Source organism: Ischnura elegans, chromosome X (assembly GCF_921293095.1).
Source record: "Ischnura elegans chromosome X, ioIscEleg1.1, whole genome shotgun sequence".
NCBI lineage: Eukaryota > Metazoa > Arthropoda > Insecta > Odonata > Coenagrionidae > Ischnura > Ischnura elegans.
This window is the reverse complement of record NC_060259.1, coordinates 101004408-101032000: the sequence shown is the minus strand read 5'-3', so window position 1 is coordinate 101032000 and position 27593 is coordinate 101004408. Positions and strand designations below refer to the sequence as shown.

The window sequence follows — 27593 nt, the reverse complement described above, 5'->3', positions numbered from 1 at the left end:
TATTCAGCACAGTGGGCACAGTAAAGTTAGCTTTGTCCTGACACAGGTTCTGGCGATGGATTTGCAGGTCTGACAACTTGGGTTCCAATGACTGTGATACATGTGATGCAGTGGTGCATAGTGTTGCGAACCATTAGAAGTTCGGCAGGATTGATTCCTTTCTTGAGCAAATTGAGGTTGGGATCGGTCTCCTTCTCCAGTATTGCACTCACAATTTTCATCTTACCTCTGCTTGTCCATCGATATGCAGGAACCCTGGGCTGCTGATGATGTGGCTGAATCCATTAAAAACTCAAGAAACTCCACTGTGAAAAACAGAAGGATATCATCACTTCTCACATCTTGAGGAATTCTTTCTCTCGTGACTATTTTCTTCATCTCCTTCATAACAGCTGCAAAAGTGGTGCTATCTAATCTTGCAACCTTTGCGTAATAAGTAGGGATGGACGGATCCATGATTATTTCGGACCCCGATCCGGATTGGATCCTTGATTTTCAGAGCTGGATCTTTGGGTATTTTCAGATCCTAATGCATTTTCAAATTCCTGCTATAAAACGAAGTAATTATTCAAGTTTCTTCTGGGCACATACAATCTAAGGAATGCTTTTTAAATTTACATACTCATTTTAATATTTTTACGGATTAAAAATCATTTTTATAAGCTTTCACATTATTTTTTTTATTGATAAAATCTTTACACAATCAGGATCTAAACTGTTATGCTTGCATTTGGAAATGAAAATAGGTTTCAATGTACGGATAAACCATTGACTGAACTTTAATATTCCTCGCATAAGTTTCCCCCAAATGTTGTCACTTTCTCATTACATACTGATCTGTGTTTCACCCCCAAATCCTTCATTTGTGGTGAGGTGGATTTTGCACTTCATCAGGATGATTTCATCGCGAACATGTCAGATCTTGCTATTTTGTGAAATACAGTTGGCGTTTCCAGGCCGTGTCTTCTTGTTTGATGGTACTGATGCCATGCCTGTTTTTTTGAAAATTTTGCTGTTTGGACAATTTTGAATATTGGTATCGTCTTGTTATAACTAAAAAACTTTGTTTCAATCAATTTGAGCTTAAATAAACCTAAATATGTTAGAAATGTGACACATTTGGTCTCATTACTTTTTGAATCTCATGCATGTCATCCAGTTGCCGAAAACTATCGAGACATCTTCATGTCTAGTAAGTCACTCACCAAGCATTTGTTTTCAAGAAACGGAGAATTGAAGCTGGTAAGATGAAAAAGGTCAGTGGGTGAGATGGGGCAGGGATGAAACATGCTTCCATCGTTCTCGTGTAACTTGATATTTTCCTTCGAAGATAATGATTCATGGACTGTGTGGTCTCGGAAAGAAAAAAAGTATCAGGCATGGGGTGATGGAGGGCTGAGGGAGTTTTTTTTAAATCTGCGACGTAGTCACTTTTGATGTGGTTGTTATCCTATGGTGTTGAGATTCTCCCGATAGTTGTTCAATCTCTTTGTGAGAGACACACTATGTGCCTGTCTTATTTTGCTTTAAAAATTTCCACGGATGAAATTCTCTTGCATAACCGCTACGAGAGCTTTTAAACAAAATGGTTCATGAGTAGGACAAGCATCACAGTGCAACAGTGCATGCGAACATAGGATCGGAACTCTTTCCACTCTCTTGTATGGGATGCTGCATTCACTGGAGTTTAAATTTAAAATTTTGAATACAGATCTGATGCGTGCAGTGAATTTGAATCCAAAGTATACAAAATTCACCGGAGTAATATCCGCAGATATTTGGATCTGAGGTATGCGATCTGACCATCCCTAGTAATAAGAGAAGGCATCCATCACCACCAAGTAGTGATGTTCTCAGAGAGGTCTGCAGCCACCTCTGCCAAGGGCTCTCCGGCAGAAGGGCGGACATCAAAGGTTCCACAGGTTGTGGCTGATACTTGCTGCGCACCTGGAAGTTGATACAGAATTTCCTAATGCCAATCTCAACTCCCAGCAACCACATACTTCCTTTGGCTCTTCATTAGCATTTGGTTTGCCCCAGTCGCCCTGGATGACGGTGACTTAGGATATCCTTCTGCATGCTCCTTGGAGTATAGGTGTGAAAAGAAGTTCTTCATTGTTTTCCATGAAGATGCCTTGTTTGTATTTGAATGGCTGTAGACTTGTGGTGATAACCTATATTCATGGACATCCATGCCTGACAAACTGCAGCAAAGCCTTCATCTTGTCACCTCTCTGGGCATCTTGCAACCTCTGTAACGTGATGTCAGTTTCTGGAATTTCTTGGTCCACCTACCTGGCGTAGAAATCCACATCATTGTCATGTAGAGCATCTTTTCCCTCCATCGCTAGATGCATTGGTCTGCAATGGTGCTTTTAACAGGGTGTTTGCTAATGTCATGGTGATTCATGCAACATGTTCAATCTTATGAGAAAATTGCATAAAATGAATGTGCAACCATTGTAAGCACGGAGACAGTTTGCGGATAAGTTTATTTTCTGGCAGCTCAACTAGAAGTTTTTGGTTTGAACGAAGCTTCAAATCAGATAATCCATTGCAAATATTTTTTACCTGGCCATCTGAGTGGCAATGCCTCCTCTTTGATCTGGGCATACCACTGTGCTGTCACATTAACCAACCAAGATGCATGGTAGACCAGTCTTCAGACATCAGTCTCACCTTCTAAAGTCTCATAACATTGTACCAATACTGCCCCCATAAGCTGATGCATCCACAGAAATTCTCAGCCACTATTCAGGATTGAAGAATGTAAGGTCCAGTGCACTCGCTAGTCTACTTTCAATATCCTCCCAGGCCCAGTCAGTTGCTACTGTCCACTACATGACCTTCTAAAGGTCGATGCAATTCTGTCTCATGATGGCTGCTGCTATGATTGGATATGCCTGCTTTATGTTGATGAATTTAATTTATTTTCATGCTAACTTAAATAATTGGCCAGTGTGATCTCCTTTGTCAATGAAAATATGTCTGCATTGTCATTTTGCTTGGCCCTTTGAAAATTTAATCTTAACTTGTTCTTAAATTCATGCAAAACAAAAATTATGTTTGGTAATTCTAAAATTCTTAGCGAAATTAAAATTTCTATTCTTTCTTACATTAAAGGGGTGAAACCAATATTGTAGTTGGAGACACTGTTAGAAACCTATTCATTATGTTAACTAATAACATTTCATGGAAACATGAATTATGTACATGAAATCTCTCAAATGAGGTCAACAAATATTTAAACTTTTCTCTGAATTCTGAATGGGTAAGATATTCGAAGAGTGCCGACGTTTCACGTTCTGACTCATCACCCATTCTCAAGGCGCTCACGAAACATCAGCGCTCTTCGAATGTCTTACCCACTCGGAAACACGAGAAAAGTTTAAATATTCTGTTTGCCAGGAAAGGGGAAAATCATAGGCAAGGTCAAAAAAGCTTTATATTAGTTAAAATTACACAAATCTCTTCTTCCCATTTATACCCATAAAATGCTTGTCTCAGTCCTTACAGTTCTCTCATTTGATTACTATTCTTTGGTCTTTAACCCCTCAATGCCGTCATGTGTACCTAGTACGCACCCTTTAAATTTCGTATGCTGCCATCATGCGTACCCAGCACAATTCCTGAACTTCTGTATATAATATTTTTTCTCGGTCAGATGTTGTATTTTAAATTTAAGTTAATTACTCCACCTATTGTAGGAATGTTTTTCCTTTCCAATGAAATATTCATAGCGACTTCATGCCTTCAGGATTTTTTTTAATGTTTCGATGAAATTCTGTTTTAAACCAGCGAGTTGACGAATTCGGTCTAAAAACTCAATGTCTTCCTTCACCTGTACCATCTTGAAAACTGCCGCCTATTGTTTGTGAGACGTCAAGAAGGGTCAGCTACTTTACCTTGAGATACGATATCTTCCTTATAAGCTCACTGCCTTCTCTCTGTCTTCTCCTTGTGTGTCATTACCTCGAGCCCCAAGTGTGTTTGGTTCGCCTCGTTAGTCCTAAGCTTCCAAAGCAAAGGGGCCATGTGCTTCGCTCTGCATTTATTATTTTCTTCTTTTCTGGACAGTAATTAACGAAGATAAGATTCCTTCTAAACATTCAACATATACCAGGATGCCTTCGAGATATTTTCTCATCTCTTGATGGAGCTTCAAAACTACGCGCTTCAGTCTGCTAGAGTCATTCGTGCTGTGTGGTGTTCTTTCAGGCAGTGTGTTGAAATTCTTATCGTGTGTACTTCCTTTGTCTATTTTTATTTATAATTGGGGATCCTACGAAATGGGAATAATATTGAAACGCAAAAAAGAGACTCAGTAGTCTGTTTGTGTGTTAGGTTATAATAAATTCATCGGTGGGGTGAATTTCAAGAACCTGTTATTGCATTCGTACCAAATGGAAACAAAATGCTATTAAAAGTGGTGTATGAAGCTAATTAGGAGACTATTGAATGCCGCAGTCCTAAATTCATATGTTGTTCACAGGAAAAACACATATAAAAAATTTACTCTTATCATTTTGGGTGCAATTGGTCGAGGTAATTAATTTGAAATATCCAACTTCACACGGACTGTTTGGATATGGCCGTCACTCCTTAGACAATTGAGTACCAAGGCTCACAGTAATACATTTTCTAAGGACAATTCCTGCAGCAGGGAAGAAATCAAAGTCTCGAAAGAGGTGTCACACTAAGCAGAATTACTAAGGTAAAATCATTTGAATATTCACATATTGACGTTTGAAACATTAGCACGTGATTACGTATATGAAATGATACAGTAATAATAGAACTAAGTCAGAGAAATGGGCGAATTGATGCATTTTCAAGTAGGGGAAATGGATGATCCTATCGAATGTATCCAATCTGTTATGAAATTTTCAACCCCAAATAACTAAAACGCACCATGTAATTGCATTTAAAAAAATGCGTGGAATTTTAGAGATCTCGCAGCTTATTCGAAACGAAATTTAAATCTTTGAAAACTGAAAATTTATTCATTAGTTCATAGAACGAGATATATAAAACAATGGAACGAGATGTATAAAACAATAAATATTTATTCAAATCGCTTGAAACATTATTATAGTAAATTTATTATACTATGGAAGTTTACAAAAATTTTCAACGATACTGATAGTATATTATGAAAGTTATAAATTATTGAATGATAGTATGCCAAAGAGGTGAAGTCATTTAAATCTCATCTGGCCGCTGGGATGGGATTTAATTAAATGCCCGCCATGCTTGAGGGATTAATGAACTACTATTGGAAGTAGAAAATAAAACTCTATAGGAGGAAAACCTCCATAAAAAAAGTTTTGTTACTTTCCATTACCGTATAAGCGCGTGTAAGGGTTGCACCTTTTTTCCCAGAAATTGCAGCCGAAAATGGGGGTGCGTCTCTTACACAAACTTCTTATCTTCCCCCCTCCCCTTCACCGGTCGCAAGTCCAAGGGGAACTGAGTGGCCTTGGTTTTCAGCGTGAGTCAGTCATCTGAAGCCCTAGGTCAAAAAGAAGCAATAGGCAGGGGAGTTTCCCCCTTAGTGACACATTTTTAAAATGCTCCTGTTTGCTTTTCTTACTAGTAAGCATCGCGCCACCACGTCTGTACCTCAGAGGTGAACGTGGAAAAGATTGCATGGGGGTTTTTCGCTCCATAGGGTGCACTAAATTTACTGCCACAAGTGGGCCTTCCACGGCATTTATACTGCAAATAGTAGTGGCATATCAAACTCAGAGAAACGCATAGTTTTGAAGGACAATACCTGGTTAATTTTTTTTTCAATTTTGTTTAAAAGCTTTTAAATAAAATTGTTCGTGAGTAGGACAAGCATCGTAGAGCAACAGCATATGCGAAGAGAGGATTGGAACTCTTTCTACTCCCTCTTATGGGATGTTGCATTCACAAAAGCATTGATTTAAAATTTCGGATTCAGATTCAATTTCTTCGACGGATTTGGATCGGGGGTCTAAGGTGAACGGCATTATCCGTGGATATAGCAATTTGGATCCGAGGTATCTGATCCGACCATGCCTAGTAAGCATCATAAGGTTAAGACTACAAGTGAATAACTACATATCTCCGAGCACCATACATATAGTATAAATTTAGCTGAAAAAATGCAGCGTAAATTTTTAATATTGAAAGCGGAAATTTTGATAACTGTGGAAAGTCTAGGCATACGTCTGCAACACCACGCGATAGGATTAAAAAAATGCTGCAAAATTATTTTCTTTAGCTTCGATGCTCAAAATACGGGTGCGCCTCTTACACACGCTTATACGGTATTTTACATAGGGTAATATGCATTAGTATTCTCTATGATTTTACGATGGTTTGACTTTAGATTTATAATTTTGAAATTGTTTCTTCATACATTTTTCTACTCAAGTTGCATCATTATGTTTTGCTTTTGATTGAGTGAAATAAGAACTTTGACCATCTACATGATACCTATTTCTTATTTTCAGTGGAAATTCATGCAGAATTGTGTTATGCTGAATCATTACTGCTGAAATCAATGCTGACTTTCATTGAGGATGAAACTTTGGTCAGTTTTATTAAAGCTGGTCTTAAGATTCGATCATGCTATGGCTCCTATAAGTAAGTATGTATTTGGCTTTCAAAGGTCTTAAGTTGATAAATGTTTTCATATTGAATGGTGACACTGCATAAGCCCTTAACCTTTTCCCTACTATACACGTATACATACGTGTGGACATTTCCTGACCCAGGAGACGACGGCCGTATATTCACGTGTGAGATTTTCCTAGCCATATATTTGTTTTCTAGCTCTCCCCCTTTTATGACGGTCGCGGGTTTACGTCGTCTTTGTCTTGGGACCCAACCCTGTGGGGTTTAGGATTTACCCTCGGAATCCGGGAGCAGGTACCCGAACCCCTCGTCTTTGATAACCCCTCTTAGTGGTAAGGGACAGCGGTCATACGATTGTTTATCCCGTCAGGTTTCGAAATAAATATTTGTTCATTTATCAAGAAAAATAAACTAAGAATTGAATTATTTGTCTTTTGAGCAGCGTTTACAATTTTTAAACGAAATTCTATGATAAATATTAACTTAATATCTCAAGTTCTAAATAAATATCAACATGGAAATTGTTGCTGCATTAAATGCGTTAATATTGGCCTTAGAACTTTGTTTAAAATTTGGCAATGCTCAGAAAATAATGAGGAATTCAATTCAAAGTCTGCAATTTACGTGCAAGCAACAATTATCCATTTGCTAAATACACCCATGTCTCGTATAGCGCAATTTCGATTAGCGCAATTTCGATATAGCGCAAATTCGTTCCTCGGGGAAACATTGCAAGGCAGTGTAGCCTAATCAAAAATCTTAAACGCTCTCGTGATAAAACGTGAACTTGCGCTAAGTACACACGAAATTTCTATCAATTTACGCATAGTAATATTATTTCTTGCCTCAAATCTTCTTTTTTGTTTATATATTAATCGAAATTCATTGCTATGCAAAGGCCTAAAGTATTACTCGTCATTGGGTCTAGATAGCCGGCCTACCGAAGATTTATCTCGTCTTCTTAACAGAATAATAATAAATAATTTAGATCGTTAATTAAGCGTGGGGCTAGTGGAAATGAGTTTTTTTCAGCAATACGGTTTGAGACGTATTTTTGCCGTCGTAGGTTACCGGGCGATTGACTTCCAGGTAGAGAGTCTACGCTAAAGCCTTCAAGGTCATCGGTATTCACGGGGGAGAAATGGAGCGGTGGCCGAGTTGAGCATGAATAGCATCAACACATAAAAGGGTCCGCTATAGAGTCTCAAACACAATGGCTTCGTTCCCTTCCCGCAGTCTTAGGCCTTCTGCGTCTCAGGAATACAGTTCAGCAGTGGAAGGTGATTTAGATAGAGCCATACAGAGTAAAAACCAAGAGAATATGGCAAAAAATAGGAATGCGTGTAGAAAAATCAAGAATTTATCAATAAAAACTATAAACCTAGAAGAGTACTTGAGAGAGGTCAATTGCTTTGAAAATGGAGAGCGTCAAAGCGATATTGCGCGGAAGTTTAAACTCACGATGCCTTATTCTGAATAAAGACGAAGCTAAAATATCAGTGACCTCAGCTTCAACTTCAACCAAGCGGTCTACACATACGAAAAGTTCATGGTGAATCAGTACAAAAAGACGAGAGTGGTAATCGCTCCGAGACATTAAGTGAAAGCTCCGGTTGGTTCCAGAATTTAAACGGCAAGCAGGTATTTTCAGTGCGGCGATATCAGGTGAATCTGCAAGTGTTGATAGCGCAGCCACCACAACATTTTCTAATGAACTCCAAGCTGTTATTGAAAGTGGCTCCTTTCCCCCTCAACTAGTTTTTAGTGTTGATGAGACGATATTCTTTTGGAAAAGAATGCATTCTCGTTCATTCATTTTCAGGGAAGGAAAACCTGGGTCAGGTTTCAAGGCATTTAAAGACTGTTTCACGTAGCTGCTAATGACTCGGAGGACTTCAAATGAAAATGATTTCTCATCCATAAACTCCGCTAGCTATGAAATGGCATTTAAAGTAGCATTTTCCTGTCATTTCGATGAGCAACAAAAGGGCCTGGGTGACACAATAGTTGTTTTTAGACTAGTTTGAAAAATCATCAACTGCCAGCAACGCATTACGATCCCCTGAGATAGCAGATGTTAGCCCACCCGCACGACAGGATGGAATTTCGAAATCACGTAAGAATTTTTTTTAACGTGAATAAAAGTCTTTGAATGCGTGAATACTATCTTTAAAGATGTTTTAAACTATAAATATTTATAGAAATAATGTTTTCTAAGGCTTTTTATGGGAATATAGATGTTTTAGAGGAAATTCAATACCCAAGACCTATGCTACCAGGAACGCATCCCTATCTTCCCTATGTTAAAACGCTCTCGTATAACGCAAATTCGTATAGCGCAAAGACCCCGAGGAACGCATCCCTTGCGCTATACGAGACATGGGTGTACATATAAGCAATACATAAACTGACCGCGAACCAATGCTGCAGGTATGGTCATAAACCTGGAAAGGAGGGAGCACAACTACTCTCGGAGTCGGAGATAATACGAAGTCCCAGCGTGGAGGGGTCGAAAAAGGTTCAGCGAGACCCTTCTTAACGAATGTCCTCCAAAAATGCTCCGTACCACGAGAAAGAAGAGTCTCTTGGGGCTCAGTACAGCAGTCATGCTAAGACGAAAACTCTGCCGTCTCGAAAGGGTTAAGGTTCTTTACCCAGATGAATGTAATTTTGACTCTGCATGATCATTACATTGTGCATGTAGTCATAGGAATCTTAACTCACTAGATACTAAGAATTCTTAGTTCGATGTTTCAACTCTTTATTAAGTATGCACTATAATCACTATAGTTCATGCAGATTTCCATCTTCATGTTGAAGATTGCATAACAAACAATAGGGTTGGGTTTGCTGCTATCTTCTTCACATGCTCATGTGCAATGAATTTGGCTGTTAAATTAATGTTTAAACTATTTCATGGTTCAGTAATTTTTGCCTTGCAGAAAAGTATGTACAGTAGAAGATTGATAATTTGGAATTCTTAATAACAGAATGATCTAAACAATAGAAAGTTTTCCGGGGTTTTTCAGAATTTTTTTAAAAGTTGCATTCCTGAAAATACGGCTATCTAAGTACAGTACACTCGCAATAGGGTGGTTTCCTATTATTTTTTTATTGCCTAAATCGAAAGATTATTACTCCTGGAGTACGTATTTCGCGCTTTTAGATTTTTAAATGACGATATCTATTTTTCGCGATTAAATGAAAAGTGAAAAATTTAAAGCGCGCAAAAACGCGACGCATAAGTAGGAAAGTCCGTGCGACGCATTTCTGGTTCCCCCTCCCGCCTTGTGAAGTGACCTTGATCGAGGCTCTGAGCGCTGATAGGACGCAGGATGCTAGCGGATAGCTGAGTACCTTGCTGAATGGTAGCGCTTGGCTTAACAAAGGTTTATTTATACCTTATCAAACGAAGAAAACTTTCCGACCTTAGCCAGTTTTAGTAGGTGATTATTAAGACATGTTTCCCTGAGCTCTGTGCCTCATGCATGCATTGGTAACCTCAGACGATGTATAACTCCTATCCTCTCCTGTAGAAACTAGGTCCCTGTGACGTCACGTGGAGTGGAATCGCATGGGCGCCAATCTGGCCTTTTTCAAATGAGGATAAAATTTGACCCTTGCCATTCGTCTAAACCGGTATTTCAAAAACCAAATAATTTGTGTATTATGAATACACTAATGGTGGGTAACGAATCGCAATCAATGCCTATCGTTTTCTTTGATGAAGGAAACTACCCTATTATCCGGGCTAATGATAGGGAGAAGTGACACAAATAATCAGAAAACACGGATAATCTAAACTTTCACTTGAATTTATGTTACTTTCATCATTTACGTAAATCAATCAGTCTATTATTATCTACGCACATTTTTTTATTCCTCTCAGGAATTATTAAGATCTTTCTTTTCGCGACTGCGATCTTTTTAGCGGCGATGATGTGATTGCACCTGTATTCTTACTGCTCCGTATAATACCTGGTTTCCGAAAACCACGCGTTCATGGCCGCAAGATCACAGATTTGGAAACGTGGTTTACACAAATGCTTCAAAATCACTGCGCAATGTCGGAAACAATACTGCCAGGCACCACGCGAAGTCTCACACAAGTTGCCTGCGATGCAGCTGCTAAGGGATGCGCATCTGTGATCACCAAGCACGATGGCGCACTGGGATGCTTGAAAAATAGGAACACGAAACTCCCGTGATGGCTACAGGCATGTGATCACCCCATCGCCCAGCAGTGGTTATGGGAAACCAGGACTTACGGCAAACTGTCAACACAAGCAAGTGCATAGCTATAACTCATGATATCTCTATTTCCACCTCCCCCATTGCCCTCACTTTCACTCATCTGCTTCCACTATTCCGTTCCTCTCCAGTTTGACCTTGACTAGTCACGGCATAAACATGCCCGAGAGCGGCAAAATTTCCGGCTCCCTTAGGGCCGTATTCAACTGCATACGAATTCAAGGAAATAATTGTGCTTTTGTGAGATGGAATATAAATTTCATGATCGTAGATAAAATTTCAGAAATTTACGATTGGTTAACCATTGAAGGATCTTCTAAAAAGACTCAAGTTTTCCCGCCATAGATCGTCGTCTGCAATGCTAGATTAGACGTCCAAGTAAACTTGAAACATCCCTTGTCAGCCAAAATATAAAAACCCTTAGATAAAATAATTTCATTTTGGGAGGGGAATTCTAATGGAAATAATGGGTCCTGTGTAGCCATGCATTAAACTGTGAATATCCTGCTGCTTTTGAGTCTGATTTTATTTATTTTTTTTAAAAAAGATTGCCGAAGACACTCAGTGTGAACTTATGCACGGATATACCACACCCGAATAATCGGGAGTCTGCTGTACATAGTTTAATTGCCATTACTGGCTGTCTTCATGCTAATCCTTTTTCAAATTTTAATAGGCGATTCTTAAGACATGTTTCCCTGAGGTCTGTGCCATATTCATGCATTGGTAATCTCAAACGATGTAAAACTCCTGACTACTCGTATAGAAACTAGGTCCCTGTGACGTCACGTGGAGTAGCACCTCATGCACGCCAATCTGGTGTTTTTCAAATGAGGTTAAAATTGACCATTAACATTGGTCTGAATAGGGTGGTTTCCTATTATTTTTTTATTGCCTAAATCGAAAGATTATTACTCCTGGAGTATGTATTTCACGCTTTTAGATTTTTAAATGACGATATCTATTTTTCGCGATCAAATGAAAAGTGAAAAATTTCAAGCGCGCGAAAACGTGACGCGTAAGTAGGAATGAAGGGAAAAAGTCCGTACGACGCATTTCTGGTTCCCCCTCCCGCCTGGTAGGTGACCTTGATCAAGGCTCTGAGCGCTGATAGGACGCAGGATGCTAACGGGTAGCTGAGTACCTTCCTGTCTGGTAGCGCATGGCTTAAAAAAGATTTATTAATACCTTATCAAGCGAAGAAAACTTTCCGACCTTAGCCAGTTTTAATAGGTGATTATTAAGACATGTTTCCCTGAGCTCTGTGACTCATGCATGCATTGGTAGCCTCTGACGATGCATAACTCCTATCCTCTCGTGTAGAAACTAGGTCCCTGTGACGTCACGTGGAGTGGCATCGCATGGGCGCCAATCTGGCCTTTTTCAAATGAGGATCAAATTTGACCCTTGCCATTCGTCTAAACCGGTATTTCAAAAACCAAATAATTTGTGTATTATGAATACACTAATGGTGGGTAACGAATCGCCATCAATGCCTTTTGTTTTCTTTGATGAAGGAAACTACCCTATTGGGATTTCTAAAACCAAATAATTTATATATTATGAATACACTAATGGTGGGTAACGAATCGCAATCAATTCCTTTCATTTTCTTTGATGAAGGAAACCACCCTATTGGTTATTGTAACATGTTCAAAGTGGAATTACCTCCGATCAGAAGATTTTATAATTACTAATAAGTTTATGTGAGCAGTCATGAAAATGACAGGAATTTACAACAAGTGCATGTTGACAAATATGGAAGGACAAAATATTGAAGTTCTAGTCGGATTGCAAAAATATTGTGCCATTTTCCTTCCATTTATAGGTGGTATCATCTAGATAATTTTCACGGCTTACCTACACTCGCGATTTACGGACGAAGGACTTTTTACAATGTTTTGAATCTTCTTTTAATCATTTCTAAAATCATAAATTTGATGAATTGGATTGGTTTCCCCCCCCTTACTTGCAGTGCATATGCCAGGTGACATGAACGCGTGCTAAAAAAAATAAAATCTTTTTTTGTATTGCAGTGTTGCCTACATCCAGGTAACAGATCACTGGAAATATCATTAATCCAGAATGCGTCTGGTCCCAAGCATTCTGGATGATTGATCTTCTATTGTATCTTAATAATAAGGTTAGGAAAATGTACAGTTCTTATGTGCCCAAGTTCCTGGGTACACTCTTAAAAGAAACAATGGAGAACTGTTGCTGTTTGGCCCGCATTTCTAATGTGTGCCTATAGGTAAATCTGATACAATAAAAAAATTCAAATGGATAAATCTAAATAAGTTTAAAGATACACAATTTCAGTGGAAGTGAATATGAAAGGGTGGTGTACGTAATGTGGATTGGTCGTAGTGAGCCCATCATTTGTCATTCTTAAGAAGGACATGGATATTGCAAGCGGACTCGGGTTGTCCCCTAGCACATTATGGTAGGGGTGGGGGAAGAGTGAGTTACTTGATGAAAACATGAAGTCGGAGGAAGCCGAGAATTAGGTGACCATGCTGCTGCCGATTAACACCAAATTGTTCACGCTTTACTCAATTGCCTCAATTATATTAAAAATATACCTATTAGAAAGGAACATTTCAGACGGTAGACTGTTTGTGGCCCATGTTATGCATCTCACAGCCAATAATTGTGGTGGCAAAAACGGTTGTTTTCGGCATAACATGCACATTGCTCTCGTACTTATGTGTACTTGAAATGAAGTTAGATAGATAAGAATTTTTACATCAGACAGAAATCCATTGAAGCATTGTAAATACTGAGACGGAGTGCAAACATATTTTCGCGAGGTGACGTGTTCCTTAAGGATATTTGAAAGAGATATTAGTCAAATCATCAATATGCCCGAAGAGTTTCCATAAAATCTAAATATTCCTAAAAACAGGTAAATTCCTGAATGAATTCTTTAAAGAATACATATCACAATTACTCGCCAAAATCCTGCTACATAGGCAACCAACACTGAGTTTCCTGTTACATAGGCAAACCTGTCTGACATTCCCGCATTCATCGTTTTTCTCATCCATCCCCTTGAAAAACGATAGATCGAGGTTTCTTTGTAATTGGCATGCAATTATATGGTATGAATTGACGTCTCATGCGTTACTCTTGGACTTCAACATTGGAATTATTTTTGATGTTTGTGATCTATCAGGAAATGCCAAGTTTAGGAGATGCATTCATTATGTATTAAGTAAATGGCATAATTATATTGCTTAAAGAGGTTGCCAAAAAATTAGGAATATCATCTATGCCAGAAGTAATCCCAAATGATTAACAATAGTTCTGTGTGTGTAGGAGTTAGGAAGTGGGTATAACATCTCAAGTGGCTCCTCCTATCAGGAAGTGTATCACCCTATAACAAAAGGCACTAATAATGAGATGGAGCATATAAGAACTATTTCAAGGAGTGGTCACTGAATCTATTTGATCCGAAGGAATAGTCAAGAAATGTTTTTGTCAAGGCCCCTCAGCTATGCCTCTTTCTCATATGTTAATAATTATAAGGATACTAGGAACCTTTTTATCTCTCTCAATAATTGTTTCTTAATTTTTTATTTGAATTTTCATTATGTTGTGAACTGAAAGTGATTTGATTGCACGCATGTTTGTAAATTTTATTTGTTGTATTTCTTTGCAGACAGTTCTCAAATGTAATCATGAGGAAGTAATTTAAATCTATCTGTTTTAAGCCATAATTCTGAAGTATTACCTTCTTGTCCTCTATGTCTTCATATTTTCATATGATTTTGCTCAATTCAGTCTTAATGTCTCAGCTTTAAGTTCATTTCATTTTAATCCATTGATTTCAAAGCAGCAGCCATTAGAAAGAGTCGTGTTTTGTGTCCCGCTGCCACGCCATCCAATGCAGGGAGGGCACACATTGCATGTGTGGTAAGAGGGAGAGCAGGCAACGCACCCACGAGGCACCATGGCTGGAGGTGACTGCATGAAACCTTCAATGGGCATGTAGTGGAGTTGATTAGTTGAGTGCTGGGTGGTTTGCACACTCTGGTCCTACTTCTTGTCTGCTATTTCACCGCCAATGGAAGACATAGAGTGTTTCTTGAAATGTGGTTTGCATGACATAAGTGCAGCAGTATAGCCTAGTGATGCATTGCTGTGCTTTCTCGGATGTTCCCTTGCTTGGAGTGCACGCACCCCGACTTGGTTGAGGGATGTGTTGACATCGCATTGAGATCCACTCCCCTCTTGCCCTCTCGCACAATACAGGTGATGGGTCCGCGACTACTAATCCATTATTGCATGCAACCCACAGTTAGTGTAGGATTAAAGTCATCATTAGAATGCCTAAAATACATTCTAAATGGTAAATTAAGTTTCATTTTTTTTCAGAGAATGTGGGAATATATTAAGGAATCGAAACTGGGAGAAAGAGAGCTATAAAATTCATTTTGAAAGTGGAGTTCGAATGGGCATTGGAGCTTTCAATTTGGTGAGTACTCTATTGAAATGAATCAGTTTTTAAACTACAGAATACTAGTCTAATAAAGTGTAGTTCTGTCATATCACATTTTTCATTATAGAATAGTTCCAGATTACAATTATTCTCTGTATTGTACTGGTCCCATCACACGATCCCTCCCAACATGCTGGATTTCCCCGGTATTTCTTTTGGGATGAATGATCTGGATTCCCAGTACACACCTGAGTTTGTTAGTCGGGCGACATGGCTTTAAGTGACCGGGCCGTCGAATAACGGGTGATGCCCCTGGAATCAGTATTTTAATTGAATCAAAAGGGTATGGACAGGGTTGACCCATGTTCCGCAATTATCGCATCGACATCTTAAGTAATGCGCTTGAAGGATGGGAAATTAACGATGTTGGCTTTTGAATCATGAAAAATATTGTGAAATCTGCGATAACATTTAATAGACTTCAACTAGACAGACATTTATGATCCAACGTCGTCAACTACAACACTCACTTCACACACACTCACAGCTTCTCCTCAAATACCCTCAAAATCGCGCGTCATCTCCTATAAATACCCTTTTAAAACACACGCTGTCTCCTAAACACAATACACTTTAAGTCACATGCCGTCTCCTATAAATGCCCTTTTTCACCAATGGCTTCACCTCAAAATACAATTGGGAAATTTACTGGTTTGATTCTGATTTCATTAAATGTTCATAGGAAAAAATTGAGCAAATAGTAATTATTGGTGAAGTAAACAAGAACAATACTGTGACTTCAATAATTAGTCCCACTGTTTCAGCAGAATTGGCAATAACCACAAAACAGGATAGCTCAGAGTTTCTGATCAACTTCGTTCGACACAGGAAATATGGGGGGAAAAGAGAAACACGTGGTGTCAAGGATTCTTACGAGCATTCTCCAGGTGAAGTCTCTTCCAAGGAATATAATTCCGGATGCAGAGGAAGGTGAAATTGAGGGCAAATTTCTGAAACTCACGCCAGCCCATCAGCACCTCGTTGATTGTTGGAAGCACCCCTGAATGTCAGGCCTCGTTTTCCTGGCATCGTGGACTCTCTTATCCCAGCTCCTCCTTTTTTCCTTCTCGTAGGACGAGCAGTTGATTTCACCGTGCTTTCTTTGCTTGCAAATGGGGGTTGGCCAAGTATGGGCTACGAGTGGTATGGCGGACAGCACCGCAGATCACTCGTATAGGCTTAGGTGGCCGACAGCATAGTAAAAATGATGACATGAGAGAAAGATACCCTGAAGCGAGGGTTATAGAACCTTTTTCCCTACCCACAGTGCACTACTTCCTTGATCGTCTGCTATATCGTGATCCATTTTGTCAAGCGGGGCGATTCGAACGGTTGTACTAATCTAGTCTATTTCTTTTCACCGGTTTTCTCACTTCACTCAAATACAAGCATTAATAATAAACTTCTTAAAACAAAAAATGATACACTTCTGAAACAAAACAAGTACATATAATGAAATATTATCATCCCACTCTTAAATGCCTGCTATCGCTCCCATCTTTCAAGTAGCGATTGCAAAAACTTTGTGATGGCAAGCAAAGGGACATTGGGAAAAAAGAATGAGCCATCACAGTGTACATATTAAATACTAAGTGTGTCAAATAAGGCATAGAATTTTTTTATTGTTATGGTTGCTATTTTACCATAAATCTCAGAGAAGTTGATCTTAATGATTTCAGATGATCTCACTTCTGCCAGCACGAGTGATTAAACTACTAGAATTTATTGGCTTCTCAGGCAGCAAAGTAAGTATGCTCATGGAATTTTAAAGTTTATTTTCATTAGATATAAAGTAAGTACTCCTTTTGTGTAGCTAATATTGGAATGTAGAGACTTAGTTCCCCCCTTTGAATACTTCTTGAGGATAGTTTTTACTCTGCCATCAAGAAAGCTACATATTACCTGATGGGAAAGCAATGTGATGTGATGCAAATGGCTCTTTTTGATCCTTATTATCTTGTTTTTGCTGGATTGGATATCCCCCTCAAAATCATCCTCAGCCCAGTTAATGCTATTTCATATTTAGTATACCAGCCGTGCATTAGGCTCTTCATTTTGCCCTTTGGAATACCCAGCTAGAATTGTCCACTCATGCTCTTCTTACATGCATTATTTTATTTCCTGATTGATTTATGTTTTCTGTCAGAATTCTTATGTTGAAGTATGGAAGTATTGAAAAAAATAATTAATATGTTATTTTTTGGCCAGATTGACCATATTTTAAGTTTGGGAGACATCAGCTGTAATGAATAATGCATAGTACATATTATAACCTCAACAACCCTATTATGTACCTACCTACAGATTTTTCATTGATTCAATGCAATATTTTACAAGGTCTTCAGTTTAGATGGGTCAATTAGCAGATTTCTCGAACTCTAATATCGAATTTGAATATTAAATAATTGCTTGAATATTCAAATACCTCGAATACTAAACAATAATTGGTGGAATGTTTGACTCGGTTGCCCATGCATCAGGAAACCCAAGATTTTGGCAAGTAATTGTGATTTCCTTTAAAGGATTCAAGTAGTAATTTAGCTGATTAATGGAATATTTTAATTTTATGGAAACAATTTGGGCATATAGTTGATTCAACTAACATCTCTTTCAAATATTCTAAGGGGACACACCACCTCATGAAAAAATGATTGCATGCCGTCTCGGCATGTACACTGCTATGATGGATTTCTGTCTGTAGCGTTCTCTTAATTATAAAAACACCTACTCCGGGTTTAACAATTTATTGTCACTGAGTTACATCGAGAGAAGACGTTGAGTTGTAGACTGCTCCCCGTCATGCTGGGCCACGGCCTTTTATACGAACGGTTGGCGATGACGCACAGGCTCAGCAGTTCGTCAGCCGCCTCAGTCGACTGTCTCGGCCGGCACCTGGATCCCAACACCCTCCCTTCTCTGCAAGAAAGGAAAGTGTTTGCCTCTTATCTCTCACACATGCATAAGCAATCCTTCTCCCTCATTGAGATATCCTCTTTCTTCATAATATCTCCGCAGCGGCAGCTCAAGGTCTTCTTTGTGCGCAGGCCAGCCATGACGAACGTATTGCTTTATCTCTTTTAAGACGTCGTCTCTTTCTTGCTTTTCTCTGACTTCTTCCAGCCTGGTGTCTGACATTGGTAGAGCTTTTATTACTTCTTTCACCATCGCTTCATCCTTTTCTGCCATAATTATGTCCTCATCCCGTGGTCTCCTGGCCAGTGGTGCTCTGGAAAGCATATCTGGGGTATAAAACAATTCCTCAGGAACGTGCTCAATAGTGTACTGGTAGCCTAGAAGTCTCATGAGATATCATTGCAATCTCGCGGATAAATCACTTAATGGTTTGGTACTCAATAAGGGCACTAATGGTTTATGATCCGTCCTTAAAATGAAATGGGATCCTTGGATGTATGAGGTGAATTCCTCACACGCCCAAGTCAAAGCCAACGCTTCTTTTTCTATCTGCACGTACCTTTGTTCCGTGTCCGTTAGGGATCGGGATGCAAAACTTACGGCTTTCCACACCCCGTTTTGGTTCTGCTGTAGAATGGCCCCCAAACCATACGATGACGAATCTGCCGACACTCTGCATTTTCTGTTTGGATCATAAATCCCCAATGCGGGCGCTTCAGTGAGCCTCTTCTTGATTGCTGCAAACGCCTTATCGTGAACTTCAGTCCAAGGAAGTTTCCCCTTGCAAGATAATGACTCTCGTAATGGTTGTGTCATGTCTGCCAGGTGATCCAAAAATTTTAAGTGGTAATGAACCATACCCAGAAAACGCCGCACCGCTTCTGTTGTCTTGGGTCTTTCCATCTTGCGGATGGCTTCTATCTTCTCCGGGTCAGGAAGTAATCCTTCTTCTGCCGAGATTATATGTCCTAAAAATCGACATTTGTTTACTCTCCATTTGCATTTATTATAATTCAGGGTGATTCCTGCTTCCTGAAGCCTTCTTAACACGGCTTCCAGGTGCTCGTCGTGCTGCTCCCTCGTTTCACCAAACACTAGGACATCATCGAGCAAATTGGCAACACCTTCTAAACCTGCTAATGTTTCCAACATTCGTTTCTGGAAATGTTCTCCCGATGACGCCAACCCCATTGGGACGCGGTTGAAGAAATATCTTCCGAATGGCGTGATGAATGTCGTCATTTTTTTCCTTTTTTCTTCTAACGGTATTTGAAAATACCCTCTGCAGGCGTCGAGTTTACTCATTACTTTAGCTTGATCTAGACGGGCTAAAATTTCATCCACTGCTGGTGGCATGTGTCGTTCTCGGCGTAGTCCTTCATTTAACTTCGTGTAATCGACACATATCCTTACTTTTCCATCTGACTTGGGAACGACGACCATCGGTGCACACCACTCTGTTGGTTCATCAACCGGGGATATGCCGCCTTCTTCTTCCATTTGTTTCAGCTCTTCCTTTACCTTTTCCCATAGCTGAATTGGCACTCTTCTCGGAGTAGTCACTGCAAATGGTCTTGCATTATCTTCCAATTGAATTTCATACCGCTTCTCCATTTTTCCCAGTCCATTAAATAACGCAGGGAATGTTTTATCCGGTGCCCTGTTACGCAAGGAAGTCACCCCGACCCCTTTTAATATTCCTAACTTCTGAATAGCTGGCCTCCCTAGCAATACCTTTCTGCCCCCGGGAGTTACGTAAATTGTTTCATCACACTATTTTTCCTTCCACTGTAGCTTAGCCTCGAAACTTCCCTTCGCACTAAAGTTCGTCCCTCCCATGCCTGCCAGTCGTTTAGACGTTGGGGTTAATTTAATTCCTTGCAATTAATCTTCAACCACGAGGGACCCTATCACTGTTACGTCTGCCCCCGTGTCTATTGTGAATCTAATATCGACACCACTCAGCGTGACTGTGACCCACCATGGCTCTACATTAGTATCTACAATTCCCAAGTAATAAATATCTTCTTCGTCGTCTTCTTCCCGGACTACGACGGTCCCCACGGATTTCCGCAATCTACACATTTTTTCCAATGACCCTTCTTACTGCACGCGTGGCACGTTGACTGTCTCGCGGGTAAGGTTGCGAACGCGTGTTGAGGACTACGCCCGCATCTCTGGTGCTGGCTCTGTCCGCTGCATCCCCCTGGTGATGCTCGCTTGCCGCTAATTGGTTTAGTCCTCTTCTTTACTTCACTAACCTCATAGTCTGATGCCACTCTGCGATGCGTTGACCCTTGGGTGCCTCTCAGCACCCCCTGTTGGCGCTGCGCCTCTTCCGCCTGACGTGCCTTCCATCGAGCCACCTCCAATGTTAGGCCCAGATCCATCTGCAACGCTTGCGACAGCTTCGCGTCGTAGACTCCGACCACAATTCGATCTCGGAGAAGATCGTCCTGGAGTGACCCATATTCGCAATATTGTATGAGGCGATATACGTCTGCGATGAATTCATCCACTGGCTCTCCCTCCTTCTGTCACCGTTGGTTAAACTTCGCCCTCATGTACACGATGTTAACCCGTCCCATGTAGTGATTCTTGAATTCTTCATATACCTTCTTATACTTCTTCTTATCCGCTGCTGACAGCTGTAGGCTAAGTAGTACATCTTTCGCCTTTTCGCCCATCACGTACACCAGCATGTTGAGTTGCTCCTCGTCGCTCTGCTTCTTCAGCCCAGACGCAACCCAGTATCTCTCCCAACCTTGCACCCATCGCGGCCAATCCTCCGCCACGAAAGAAAATTGGGAGGGCGCCGTCACGCCTGCTGTTAGCACGAGTGTGCTGTTGCCTTCCGCCATGTGGATCTCGCTCCTGGCACCGATGCTACCATGTAGCGTTCTCTTAATTATAAAAACACCTACTCCGGGTTTAACAATTTATTGTCACTGAGTTACATCGAGGGAAGACGTTGAGTTGTAGACTGCTCCCCGTCATGCCGGGCCACGGCCTTTTATGCGAACGGCAGGTGATGACGCACAGGCTCTGCGTTAGTCAGCCGCCTCAGTAGACTGTCTTGGCCGGCACCTGGATCCCAACACTGTCTGATGTGTACATTCTTATCTACCAAATGCCATTTAAGCGGCACGCCCATCTGATACTCAGCTTCATCCAACTTCTTATTTTCAACAGGTAGCTCGCTTTACCCCCACTCCTGCTCTCAAGTGCTAGCGGACAATCCGAGGCGTTTTGCAAAAATACACGCGCTTCTCCACCGAATTTTCTTCAGTTATTTTCAGTCCATCTTTGGAAGTTCTCACGAGATAGCAGATGAATTCAAATTTTTTTTCGATCGAAGACCAAACACGACATATCGAATTTTTGATATGCCGTGTTTAGTCTTACTCTTTTTTAAATTATGCGCAGATTACTAATATTTCAATGCAAAGAAGGTGTAATATCAATTACCAAAAGTCATTGTCAGACACCTTTTGGGCTAATAGATGACTCATGCAGCAGTTGACCTCCAGAAATGGGGAACTTTGAAGCAGGTAGGCAGAAAAAGGTCAGTGGGGGAGAAAGAGTGAAACACAATTCTATTATTCTCCTGTAACTTGATATTTTCTTTGCAAGCTTTTGATTTATGGTCTTCGTAATACGAACCCTGCTCCAGCTGGGGCCTTTTGTTTGATTTCGGAGCAGAGGAAAGCGTCAGAGGAGGGGCAGAGGGCTGATGGATGGAGGGGGTAGCGGATTTTGGGAATTGTGCTACGCTGTTACTATTCCACGGCACTGAGGTTCTCCTGGTGGGGGAAACCGGGGATTTTCTGATTTTTTTCACCCGATAATTTATGGTTCCCCACGTTGAACTCTTTTCACCGCTCTAATCCACGAATTTGATGTAGTTTGTCAACTTGCCTAAAACGGCGCTGCATGCACTAAACGACTACAGTTCTCTACATTTTTTTCGAGTCAACTACCAATGACGTGCATGCGACAGTGTATGGCGTGATACTCAAAGTATTCGAGACGGTAGCTTTAGCATAATTATTCGAGATCTCGAGTATCAAATACTTTCTAGTATTTGAGTGTTCGCGGATACTATTCCCACATCTCTAGTCTTGAGTATAGGTCCACTCAGGGCTCATACCTTTTCTCTGTTTCCTATGGTACATAACCTGATCAGGATGTTTCTCAGTTAAAGCCATAGAAGTCATGGTAACAAATTTTCAAGGTATTTGAAATAGTTAGGTCTCTTGCTGGATATACATACTGTTACTGGCTGCCTGCTTGCCATTTTTTATTTTCTGACCATTTATAAGCATGAACAAGCTACTTAAACATCTCTTTCATCATTTCTTAAAAACTTGGAGAAACCTCCATACAACAAATTTTCTGGGACTGGAAAAACCATGTCTTTGCTGTTGGGGTTGTCGTGCAACCCACACAACATATTTTGTTGTAATTTTTTGTACAGGTTGCGTTTTGGTTGGGGCTGCAAGTATTCCTAATGTAAAATGATGCAAGCCAAGTAAATTCCTAAATCTTGTTTCATTCACCATAAAAATATTTCCTATTGTGATGATAAAAATTTTTACGTATTAATTACTATCAAATACCGCATTTGCTATCATTGCATCATTTTCAATCTACTTCTTCCTAGTTTTATATTGTTGCTTTCCTCATCAATTCAAGTGCATGCTTAGTTAGGGTGTGAAATTAAAGGACCACAATAATTGATGCCTGTAGATTGCATCTATTGCAAGTGCTTCATAATTTTTCTCTTGATTTGATTTTAATCTTGGAGTGCAATAATTAAAGTAAATTCCAGTTGCTTGTATCATACTGGTGGTTTTCTGCTGCAATTTTGCGTGAAAGAGCATATATTATTCTTTAGTGAATTGAAATGAAATGAGTCATTTGAATCCCATAGAAATACTTGTTTATTATCTCCATGTTCATGACCACATTTTACAAGATATGGATAACATCACAGTAGAAGTTAGATGGGGTGTGTTGGTTGCCCTGAGTTACCATCCACTGAGTTCCCAGTGGCAATAGTAGATGATGATGCCTTCATAGAAGCTGAACATGATTGTTCTTGTGTTGGTGCATCCGTTCTTTACTATCAAAATGAAGTGCCATCCTCAAACATGACAGGTAATATTAGTAATCTTCGACTTGAGTCATTCATCCAGTTGCAACCTCTCCACACTTTTTCCTTTCTCCATTCTAATGAGATTGGTATGAGTATTAAACCAGAAATAATTACATGCTGCAATGAAACTAAGGAAAGAGTTGATTCCTGAGATCAACTTGTTCACTAATATACATGCACTAGAAAAACTGTGGGGATTCGCCTGCCTAATGAATGGGATAGATATTTGCAGAATTGCATCATACGTAGTCTGGTGCTCACTGAATCTGGACTAGGATGAAAATAAGAGGTGAAAATTTGCCTTTAGCTTTGCAGAAGGGCTCATCAAGGTACAAATCCTATCTAAATCATTGAAAGGTCTTACGTGACCAACACAAGCAGCGATTGCAGTTTTTCATAGAGAGGTGTGAAAATATTTTATTCAACAAGAAATTCCAAGGAGAGGAAAAGATGTTTCATGAGTCCAGCAGCTAAACGGAGAGTGCATAAGCAACCTTGTCGTAAATTTCATAGGCCTGTTTGTGGTAAACACAGCAAGAAACGTATTGTCTACTCCTGGTGTAAAAACTAATGTGCAATGAAAAAGTGACTGAGTTTTTTTTAACTGAAGTCAAAACTGTTTAGCTCCTTGCTGTTCTAATTAACTTTTGAGAATGTACATTAATGATTTGTGTGAAAATAAGTATCAAGAGGATAGCTATGTTGTTTAGCTGGATGTTAAATTTTTCTCATCGAGTTGATTTCTTCTCTTTCAGGAGGTTGGCTTGAAGGAGCTGGCACTGGGCTATAATTTATTTAACAGCCTCCGTCAAGTACTCTGTGTCATGGTTTTACTTGCATACCACCTCATTGTGGTGGTTGTTTTGAGTCATACAGATGGAGATTTGAATTTTTGTGAGGAAATCTTGAAGAAAGAATTAAAGGTAAGTCATTTTTATACCACTGAAAAAAAATTTTATATCTTAAAGGACATGGAATATTCCATTAAATTGTGTCTGATCTTTGATCTGAAATTTTAGGCTCTTTAACAAGGACGCACGTTATGAAGTCAGAAGGTGCAAATCATAAAATTTTGTTGACAGCAAAAAAAAATCACAAACTTTTCTGATGCATGTGCCAAATTTTATCAAACTCCCGCAATTTTAAGTGTCTAAAATTAGAGGTAAAAAATGACAGGATTAATGAAACAGTCTGTATTACTTCATTTACTTAATTTTCTCTCCTGTTATGTTTTTAGATATATCCTGATGGTGTTTGGTTCCTATTTTTCAAAGGCCGTCTTGAATTCATGAAAGGAAATATTTCTGAAGCAATTGGATGGTATGAGAAGTCATGGAAATCCCAGAATCTTTGGCCTCAATTTCACCATTTATGTTTTTGGGAGTTAATGTGGACAAACTGGTTAGTAAATTTTTTGCATATGGGTATATTTCTTGACATGTGTCATGTTATGCAATGCTACTAGTAGTGTATTTCTTAGTGAATTTTGCTCATGTATGAGTTACCTACCGCCTTGTAGAACTAATTGCATTTGTTCTCCAAGGGTGATGGTTCAAAATCATTTCAGTTTGGGTGATGGAAACTCTGTCTGTCCAGTAGCCTTAAGTGGAATTAATTATGAAACTATATAATAAAGGATGACGATTGATATTAGTGAATTCAGGAAATACGTCGAATTGCAGGCTTTTTAGCACTTCCAAAAACTTGAGGCAGGGAAGGACTTCCCCAGAAATCTTGCAAAGAGGCAGAAACCCTGACTTGTTGGCCCTGCCGACCTGCTCTTCATTTTATCTTTATGTATTTGCAAAGTCCGAGACACTGATATTTCCCTTCACATTCCTCCCCCTTCTAAAGTTTCCAATCTCCTCATGGGCACAAGTGTCCTTTGTATCAAAGACACACATATTGCAAGAAATGGGTTTGCGTAACATATGAAAAGGCAAGAGTATCTTAGGTCGAGGGCAATGTAGGAACAAGTAGGTTTTGTTTCGAAATGATGCAAGGAAAGAGGGCTTGAGGTTGAATTTGAAGAAAATCATGCATAATCTTGGGTTGGAGAAATCAAAATGACCATTTTTACTATGGTTAAACAAAAAATAAACAAGATAATGCATGTAAATTGATAGCGATAAAGGGGGTAGCATTCAGAGAAGGGAGTTGAAATGATACGTAGTGTGATGAAATTGGGGTAACTAACATCTAGTTGGCATGTGACTTTTCGAAAAAAAAAAACAACTTCATTATGTGGATAAATTGATAAATTCAAATTTTCAAATTGATGTTTGATGATGTGGCATCACTCCCCCATTTTCCTCACATACCCTTCATTATGTTTTCGGATACATCTTTACATGCATTATGCCCAGTAGCCACCACTCACCCTTGCTCATTAATTTAAAAACCCCTGATAAAAAAGCAACTGTAAATATTGCTATAAATTAGAGATGCGTGAATAGTATCCGCGAATACTCGAATACGTATCTCGAATCCTAGAAAGTAGGGATGGAAGGATCCAGGATTTTTCAGATTCGGATCAGATCCTTGATTTTTGGAGCCGGATCTTTCGGATTGGATATTTTCTGATCCAAAAGCATTTTCAAATTCCTGCCATTAAATAAAGTAATTATTCAAGTTTATTCTGGGTACGTACAATCAAAGGAATGCTTTTTTGATTTTCATACACATTTTAATATTTTTATAAATTTAAAATCAGTTTTATAGGCTTTCAAGTTGTTTTTTTTTTTTTTAATCTTTACATGCTCAGGACCTAAACTGTTACGCTTGGGTTTGGAAATGAAAATAGGAAAAATCTTAGTATAAACCACTGACCAAACAGTGGTGTAGCGAGAGGGGGAAGTCTGGGGGGTCCGGACCCCCCAAAATATAAAAACACAATTACTTTCCTTCATAAAAGGAAACAAAATATTGAAAAATCATGAATTTACAATATATTTCTTTGGAAAATGAAGTTTTTTTTATTATGAATGGTGTTAGAATTAGTTTGAAACCCTCTACTTTGTACCCTGTTGTTTAAAAATCCCCCCCCTAACAAAATTCCTGGCTACCCCACTGCCATCGACTGAATTAGAATTTTCCTCATGCACGTTTCCCCCAAATTTTGTCACTTTCTCATCGCATACTGACTTGTGTTTCACCCGAAAATGCTTCTGTATGGTGAGGTGGATTTAGCTCTTCCTTGGGATAATTTCACACCACAGTGCACACACACGGCATAAATTGGTTCTCCTTATCTCAGTAGAAATGTTTCTACGCAATGAAAGACATTTTATCAGTGTATCATTAAATTAAATTGCAACTGCACAATCAGCAACACGATTAACAGTATTTAAAATAGCATTAGCATCCGTGTGAGGAGGTGCTCGACCGCTCAGCATGAGGAAGGGGTGGGCAGCAGAAGCGCGTAAAGGAGAGGTAGAGGCGAAGGAGCGTGCTCCCTCCGTATTTCAAGCAACGAGGCTACAAACGAGGGAGTCAAAGACGAACAAGTCAGATCTTGCTTCAGTGATGTCATTGCCTTCAAAGCAAAGCCGGGCGAGCTACGTGATATATGCAGCTGGCGTTTCCAATCCGTCTCTACTTTTTGGAGGGGTTAATGCTGCCCTTGTTTCTTTGAAAATTGTGCTGTTTGGACAATGCTGCATATTAGTATAGTCTAATTGTGAATAGAAAACTTAGTGGCAATCAATTGGAGCTGAAAAATAAACAGATATATCGTCAGGAATGCGTTGTGTTTGGTTTAATTCTTTTTTAAATCTCGAGCATGTCATCTAATTTTCGAAGCTATCAAGACATCTTTGGGCCCAGAAAGCCACTCAACTAGCATTTGTCATCTAGAAACAGAGAATTGAAGCAGGTGGGCTAAAAAAAGGTCAGTTGGTGAGATGGGGTAGGAATGAAACATGCTTCAATTGTTCTCATGTAATTTGATATTTTCCTTAGAAGATAATGATTTATGGTCTGTGTGATTTCGGAAACAAAAAAAATACAACAGAGGCACGGGCTGATGGACGGCCAAGGGTGGTTTTCAGAAATTTGTGACATAGTTACTTTTGACGTAGTTATTATCCTACGACGCTGAGATTCACCTGATGATTGTTCAATCTCTTGGGAAGAGTCACACTATGTGCCAGTCATATTTTGCCT

At 39.5% G+C, this 27593-nt stretch overlaps 1 protein-coding gene across 3 annotated transcripts in view; it reads left to right on the top strand.

Moving 5' to 3' along the window:
* LOC124171858 (tetratricopeptide repeat protein 39B-like) overlaps positions 1-27593 on the top strand; it is a 77286-nt gene that overhangs the window by 34052 nt on the left and 15641 nt on the right. For all 3 annotated transcript variants that reach the window (XM_046551217.1, XM_046551218.1, XM_046551216.1), the window contains 5 exons: positions 6483-6615; positions 15235-15334; positions 17038-17103; positions 24185-24352; positions 24667-24830. In XM_046551217.1, the coding sequence (XP_046407173.1) occupies positions 6483-6615; positions 15235-15334; positions 17038-17103; positions 24185-24352; positions 24667-24830 (631 nt within the window). The remainder of the gene's footprint in view (positions 1-6482; positions 6616-15234; positions 15335-17037; positions 17104-24184; positions 24353-24666; positions 24831-27593) is intronic.